The sequence below is a fragment of the Salvelinus sp. IW2-2015 genome, unplaced genomic scaffold, assembly GCF_002910315.2.
Source record: "Salvelinus sp. IW2-2015 unplaced genomic scaffold, ASM291031v2 Un_scaffold8580, whole genome shotgun sequence".
Taxonomy (NCBI): Eukaryota; Metazoa; Chordata; class Actinopteri; order Salmoniformes; family Salmonidae; genus Salvelinus; species Salvelinus sp. IW2-2015.
In genome coordinates this window covers 1-8,893 of record NW_019949839.1, presented here as the reverse complement: position 1 = coordinate 8,893, position 8,893 = coordinate 1, and the positions used below count along the sequence as shown (strand labels likewise).

At 39.9% G+C, this 8,893-nt stretch overlaps 1 protein-coding gene across 1 annotated transcript; it reads right to left on the bottom strand.

The window, feature by feature from the left end:
• Positions 1–1,719: 1,719 nt before the first annotated feature.
• Positions 1,720–2,651, bottom strand: LOC112079589 (ankyrin repeat and protein kinase domain-containing protein 1-like; the record flags this gene model as incomplete). The annotated part of the gene is made up of 3 exons (XM_024145495.2): positions 2,433–2,651; positions 2,116–2,217; positions 1,720–1,821 (listed from the first exon to the last, which is right to left on the bottom strand). Coding segments are annotated over exons 1-3 (423 nt in total), but the record flags the coding sequence as incomplete, so codon positions are not given.
• Between the last annotated feature and the right edge of the window lie 6,242 nt (positions 2,652–8,893).

Sequence of the window (8,893 nt, the reverse complement as noted above, 5' to 3'; positions counted from 1 at the left end):
TACAGAGCTTCCCCATTAGCCAACACCATCACAGTAACTAATGCACTAACTACAGCTTCTAGAGCCAGCCACCACACCATAAATTACATGACTACTACAGCTTCTATAGCCAGGAACCACCCATCACATAACTAATGACTACTACAAGCTTCTATAGCACAGACACCATCACACGTAAAACTAATGACTACTACGCCTCTATAGCCAGACACCAACAATAGTAAACTAATGACTACTACAGCCTTCTATAGCCACGACACGTAATCACAGTAAATAATGCACACAGCTTCTATAGCCAGACACCCATCAAGTAACTAATGACTACTACAGCCTTCTAGAGCCAGACCACCATCACAGTAACATATGACTACTACACTTCTATAGCCCAACACCATCACAGGTAAAATGACTACTACACTTCGTATAGCCAGGACACCACACAGTAAATAATAATAATGACTTACACAGGCTTCGTATAGCCAGACACCATCACAGTAACTAACATGGACGTACTACAGCTCTATAGCCACGACCCATCACTATTAACTAATGACTAACTACAGCTTCTATAGCCAGACACCATTCACAAAATAATGACTACGACAGCTTCTATAGCCAGGACACCATCACCATTAAACTCTTAATGGACTACATACAGCTGCAATAGCCAACACATCACCAGTTAAATAAGCACTACTACAGCTTCCTATAGCCAGACACCATCACATAAAGAATGACTACTACAGCTTTCTCTATGCCAGAGACACCATACGCAGTAAATAAATATGACTACTACAGCTTCCTATAGCTCCCAGACACCCATCACAGAAATAATGACTACTACAGCTTCTATAGCCCAGACACCATCACAGTAACCTAAGACTACTACAGCTCCCTATAGCCAGACACCATCACAGTAAAATTAGAATGACTAACTACCAGCTTCTAAGCCAGACACCATCAGCAGTAAATAATGACTACTACAGCTTTCTATAGCCCAACACCATCACAGTAAATAATGACTACTACCAGCACTCTCTATAGCCCAGACACCATCACAAGTAATAATACTACTACAGCTTCCCTATACACAGGACAACCATTAACATAACTAATGACCTACTACACTTCTATAGCCATACACCATCACAGTAAATACATGACTACACAGCTATATACCAACACATCCACAGTAAACTAATGACACTACAGCTTCATAGCCAGACCACCATCACAGTAAATTAATGACCTACTACAGGCTTTCTAGAATACGCCAGGACACCGATCACAGTAAATAATGACTACTAACACTTCTATAGCCAGACCACATCACAGTAAAAATACATGACTACTACAGCTTCTATAGCCAGACACCATCACAAGAAAATAAAGACTACATACAGCTTCTATAGCCAACACCATCACAAATAAGACTATTACAGCTTCCTAGCTTCTATAGCCAGACACCATCACAGTAAATAATGACTACTACAGCTTCTATAGCCAGACACCATCACAGTAAATAATGACTACTACAGCTTCTGTAGCCAGACACCATCACAGCAACTACAGTACCAACCAAACACAGATGTAATGTATTTCTAACAACCGCCACAGGACTCATATAGTTTATTATCTTAATCATGGTTCCATATGAGATCATAGTCCTATACTGTAACTGCACATATGGCTTGTTAAGATGTAGTGGTGGTAACCTACCTTAGTTCTGGCCAGCACGTTGGACTTGAACTTCTCTGTGAGGACCTCAACCACGTTGGTGTGGCCACGCTCTGCAGCGATGTGCAGAGGTGACCTGTCCATCTGGAGGTTAGAGGTCAGATAATGGTAAGGTGCACATGGCAAAAAACTATTGAAACTCACTGGTGGACTACAATACAATACATAAATGGGCCAGTTTCCCTGACAGAGATGAACCCTGGTCTTGGATTAAGAGGCACTTTCAATGGAAAATCTCCATTGAGCATGCTTTTGATTAGGACTAGGCCTAATCATTATCCGGGAAAAAAACTGGTCTAAAACATGGCTGAAACAATGGGATTTAGAAGATAGGGTTTTTTGTATAATACAGTTGGGCTTCCGTCCTTCCTCCCCCACCTTGTCAGTGACATTAGGGTTGGCCTTGCTCTGGTAGAACAGTTTCAGCAGCAGCACATCTCCCTCCCAGGCAGCTATGTGGAGAGGAGTCTGTCCTTCCTCCTGTCAGACAGGAAACAACAGATGTACAACTCTACAATAACCACACCCAATAGCTGTGCTAGATGTTTTTACTGTCTCCATACCAATGTCTTGTCTATGAAAGTTTACCAGAACAGAATGCAGTGCAGAGAACAGTATATTAAGTTTGATTACTCATGCCTGTGATAGTCTTGTCTCCCTGTTTGCAAGGGGAAACTAATACACTGCCTACTCACATTTTGGATGTCTACATTGGCCCCATTCTCAATGAGGACTTTGGCTATCTCCAGGTCCGTCTTTCGGCAGCAGACATGGAGAGCTGCATCTCCACTCCCCTGAAGTACAGTATCAAACACATCATGTTGCACAGACTCCCTTTGTTGCAATGTTTCTACACAGTAGCCTGGTTCCAGATCTCTTTGTGCTGTATTGCCAACTCCTACAGTTATTGTCATGGCAAAGAATATAGGAGTTGGCAATACAGCACAAAGACATCTGGGACCAGGCTACCTATCGATGTGGACACAATGGCCACTATATCCTCAGTTTCAAAGAGAAATGGTCAGCCAGATCTACTCTTTCACAATGTTCCCTCTCTCCCAGGCCAGCACGTTGCTGCCATATGTAATGTGTAAAAAAAAAATCGATTTTAATAGTGAACATAATTACATTACAATCATTGTGCATTGTGTCATAAACACCACATGTAAATAGAAAGGCCAGACCAAGCCTGTAAACCCTTGGAGGTGGAGCCCAGAACACAATCCTCAGAAGACACACGGGTCAGTAAATCACCCAAACAAGAAATGATAAAAAACTGAAAAACACGAAAAACATATTAAACACCCTGATAAAGTGGTTTGGGAGATTTGCACAGATTTTCCTTTAGAACTGGGCTCTTTTTCTGTAAGTGCTCGTTAACCTATTATCCCATTTTCACCATGACTTATTACAGGGCTAGCCACAATTGGAAACATGTTGCTACTTTGGGCTGTATTACTAAGTCATGGTTTAATATGTCACAGAGAGTAGTTTAATAGTGCCATTAGAGCATGAAGGGAGGGAGGGAATCAAAAGACTGGTGTCATATGACATAATGTTATAAACACTAGACTGGTCTTATGTGACATAATGTTATACATACTAGACTGGTGTTATGTGACATAGTGTTATACATGCTAGACTGGTGTTATGTGACATAATGTTATAAACACTAGACTGGTGTTATGTGACATAATGTTATACATCTCTAGACTGACTGTTATTGACCATAGGTTTATACATTACTAGACTCGGGGTTGGGGGGTGGGTCGAGGTGAGTGAGGGTTGCTAGTTAATGTGCGTGGTATTACATGCTAGGACTGGTTGTAATGTGCACATAATGTATACATGCTAGACTTTTATTACATAATGTTATACATCAGACCTGCGTTTAGTGCACATAATGTTATACATGCTAGGCTGCGTGTTATGTGACATTAATGTTCGTGGCGCGGCCCTCGTATGATCTCATATCGAACCATGATTAAGCATAATAAACTATATGCATCCAATGTGCAGGGGTGTTAAAATATCATTACTATCAATCTCATGCTAGACTGGTGTCTATGTGGACCCATTAATGTTATACAGCTTTTATGACCTGCTTGTTGTAATGTGTATACATAATGTCTATACATCGCTAACTGTAGTGACAATAATGGTAACTTAGTTTGATACTGTTGACATTGCGTATGACTGGTGTTATGTGCTGTGGCATACTATAGAGTGTATGTATAGTCATTAATGCTTATAAACCAGCTAAGAACTGGTTCGATTTATGTGAACATATATTACTGTGATATTTACGACTATACATGACCTTATGTAGTAGCATGAGCCATAATGTTATACTGGACTAGTTCAACTATTTACTTCATGTGTGCAGTGACTGTCACAATAGAATAGGTCTGAGTAGTCATATTTACGTTATACTTCTGATGGATGACTCGTTATACAAGGTTATTACCTAGCTACTATAGCATAGCTTATGTGATATAAATGAGTCATATTATACTATCAACTCATGATCTTGGGTTAGATCGCCTGACATATACTACAAGCTAGCTGCCCTTGTGTTAGTTACTCCAATCCATCGAACTTACCTCTTAACTTTGAGTTGTCTTGGCTATAGAAGCTGTATTAGTCATTATTTACTGTAGGATACAGCGAGTGAATTCTACACTTTTGATACACAGACATGCCCTGTGAGTGTATTTTCTAATAACCTCTAATATCTAATATTTAATCTTCTTTGATTATGATTTATACTGCCCGTCCATCTATATATATAGCACTAAGACATCTAGATTATTTCACTCATTCCATGATACTCTTTCTTTAATTTAAAAGCGCGTTGTACAGCCAAATCAATTTCAATATGTGTGTACATAATATCATAATAACTTATTAGCCTATGTGATTTATTCTCTAATAGAGAAGACTGCTGTATATCATTATAATCATATTACAGATATGATTGTCAGTTCCCCATTATTCGCAAAACTATTAAAACCTATACTCAAAACCTACCAGATTCACTTAGTTGTAGTCTTCTCTTTACTGTTTCTGAGCCCTAAATAGCATATCGTAAGTACCTCTCAGAATTAGAATTTCACTAAGGGATGTTCATGGCCCTCCCTAACGATTCCAACTAAATGCAACCGGCTTCTGACTGAAGTATCAAATATTACTAGTCAAGGCGTAGGTTCTTGGAACTGCAATACCAAAGATCCTGACACAGACCACAAAGATATGTGTAAACAGTAGCTCTAGATCATATGACCTTTATCATTGCATAATCTGCGCAGACTCCAGTCAAGAACGCAATAGCAAAAGTATGCTGCTCGTGCATGAAACTATAGATAAAGCAATGTTAACTGTATAGAGTCAATAATATCACTAGTGAACCTGTGATTCTAGTGCTGTCGAGCAATATTGAGAGACGCATCTCCACCCAGAGCTATATATGTGCACTACTTTATCTACCCGATATTTGCGGGTTGTCCCATGAGCGTCATGACGAACGCCATAGCCTGGTCGTTAAAGGTAAGAGTTCGTCCATTATATTTATCAGGGTGTGAATATGAGTAGGTCTCACCTTGCTCTTATGAGAGACACAGCCCTGTTTCATAGTAGAGCTCTATTATATTATTACTGTTACAAGTAGGCGTAGTCCGCATAGAAGCTTTGATTTCTAGCATCTTAATTGCTAGCATGATACATCGAGCACTGAGTCTAGGCTCAATATTACACGACGTCTTATTGAGTACAGCAATTAGTATTACATGTGATGTGTCTGAAGAGGAGCAGTGATGTATAAAGCCATGAGAGGTGAATAGTCATAAAAGATACTTTGATGTTCCGCATTACGAAGCTCCAGTAGTCATTAGACTTGATGTGTCTGGCCTATAGAAGCTGATACTCATTATTTTATCAATCTTTATCAATATACGTCTGGCCTACCTTGCTCGCGTACGACCGGCCTCTTTGCTGGAGAATTTAGCATAGGATACCTTAGTATCATTATTTACTCGTCTGCGCATACGTACCTGACTGATGGATTCTGCTATAGAAGCGTTGCTCAGCTGAGATCGACTCATTCAATATAGTGTCTGGCATATAGAAGCTTAGTAAGTGGAAGTAGCACTTGTTAGTCCTGTGAGTCTGTGTCCTGCTTAATATATAGTAATACAAAATTTAACAGCCACAATATTTATACGTTATATCGGTTTGCATGCTGGCTATACAAAGCTTATAGTCAGTTTTAATCCTTTGATGTGCATATGCTGAGATACTAGTGAGCTCTGGAGGAGCGTAAGACAGTCAATTGATCACTATACTAGTGTCTACAGTCCAGCCATATATCGTTAGCATTAAATAATAACACGATATTAGAATACTCATTAGAAACCGTACCGATTGATACCTCGCTACACTACGTAAAGCTCTACATCTGCATTAGTCCACTAGATTATACGGAATCCCGGTAACCTCGGCTTATATAAAAGCGTAAGACTACAAACAAATACTTCTAACTTATTGTCAGATGTCCTTTTACAATATATAGACACCAAGTAATTCAGTATTTCGCATAGCACCTGCTCCATTGTCTAGTTGCAATCTTTAGTATAACCAGTGTCTGAGCCTATGCCAATATTCCTAAACACACGTATCACAAGGTTCTAAGACTAGCAATACCAGCGTCCTAAGTAGATCATTAGTTCACTTCAATAGTATTTGTACTGGCGTATATATGATACGTTCCAAAGTAGTACATTCTCAATTGTTTCCATAAAATACACTCGTGTGTCATGGCTTCCATATACAACCATTTTGTAGTAGCATTAGTTACCTGTCTCTGAGCATGCGTAGTCTGTGATATATTAAAGCTGGATATAGTCATAGTTAAACACATCAGACTCATTGCGTTTCCTGACATAGATGTATTCTTGATCTACAACTTCATGTGATTACATACTTCTGATACCGTGTCGCGCGATTAGCACAACTGTTATGTACTCATGTACTACTGTATGGTGATTTGGCTTTAGTACAAGTCTATGATATATATCCCAATTCTAGGTGTACTTGTAATTGCTTTATCCGTTTCTGCCATATACTATAGCTTGCCACGCAACTTTATCAGTTATACTTGTCGCATTTGTCTGCATAGAAGCTGACTTAGAGAGTCCAAGTATTCATTAGCTATATAATAATGCTAAAACTCAAGCGAAGCGAACCATTCCCAGAGACAACTTATACTCAAATTATAAAAACATTATCCAACATTTCTGTCCGTACTGCTGTTCCGGTATTACCTAGTCTCTAATAAATACCCATGTGACCCATCCCCAGTAGACGTCCTACATATTCAATTACACGCTCTCTTCTTGGTAGATGCAGCACTTACACCTGCAGTCACAACCACCCTATCTTGCCTGCACACCTGCGTAGTATCCGTCCCTCTCTCTGATTCCTCTTCCTCCTCGACTGCAACGGCCTCACATCGTCCACCCCATCATGCCTCCATCATCTATACTCAACTCTCGTCTCAAGATACTCCTCTGCTCTGCGGTCCACAATGAGCGCCAACTTCTACATACGACTCCCACAAACCTCTCCATCTACGTGCCTCACTACTCTCACCGCCTACATACCAACACTTCGTCTATCCACTGTCTACACTCTCCTCGCTCTGTCTCTTCTCTCAAACTTCTCTCTACACAGCCATAAAGATACATAAATTACTACAAGTGATATAGTACAACTTATGCTCAAAAAAATCATATCTTCTGAAGGCATCTAACATGGTTTCCCTAGAGTTGGCCCTGCTTAACAGAATATAAGTAATAAAAATGTATCCTCTGCAGCGTATACTTATGTTCACTTTAAGGTATCCTATGGCAGACATCATGTCCAAATACAAACTAACTACCATACTATATAAGATTATCAATCCAATATATCTCTCCAGCCTACGAACCACTCTCATTCAAGTCACGCTATTGAATGCCAATGTTGTCACCCACATGCCTCTACCTATAGCTAACCTGCTCACCCAAGTCTGTTTACCTGTAGTCGCGTCTCTATAGCACTCACCTTACAGTGGAGCGATCACATGTAAGAACAACACATCCTACCAAGACACGCCCGTACAGGCCAATAACAACCTACCCACATGAGATAATATAACTATTTTCATTAAAGCCCCCTCGATAAGATGAGCAAAAAAGCTACTCGACATTATTAGCCCCAGAGAGACCTAGCCTTTTTACCAACTCATCATATAACTCCGCTAACGTCTTACCGACAAACACTATAACACCCTCTGAGAACATACACAGATATCACAATACATTTGGTACTTCGTTTGTCTGTAAAAATTGTACGATGTAGAAGGTTAGATAGAGAAAGAAAAGAAATGAGTGAAGTAAAATTAAATATAAATTGATTGGTCTTAATTATTTAGAAACCATTATAGAATAAAACTGCTAATAACACATTAGAGCACTTTATCACTCTAGGTCGTCATAAGCACATACAACTACCCTCCTCCACTCCCCTCCTCTGCCCCTTCTATATGAATCAGACTCCCAGCAGACACCCCTTCTCTGCCCACATCACTGCCAGATCTCCACAATGTCTAGTGCACGTGGCAAGAAATTGGCAGTCGAGCTCTACAATGCCCGAACTGTGACCAGATAGATGGCCTGCTCAACACCTGTCATAACGTCTAGAAGACCAAGCAAACAGAGAGAGCGAGTTAGAACCTCTACCCTTACTCATCGCAATCATAGACTGCACAGATTATATCTACTAAGATCTAAAGATCACTATATCTGTCAAACTATAAAGCATCTTAGACAATCTACTACTTTTCACTATCTCAACATCAACAACATCCCTTCCAGACTCTATCCTACTACTATCATACTCGTCCACCGCTCTCACTTTCAAATTCCTGCTCTCTCTACTCTGCTTCTCTCTACCGTATCTCACATCTTATCCTTCCATGCTTCTCAATGCTCTTGACTTGAATGTATCAAAGTAGAACACGGAGCAATATCATGTTGATGACTCAGCCACTGATAATTATCATATCTGACATGAACCGAGGCAGATGTGTTATCATTATCTCTCTCTGTATTCCTCTCTC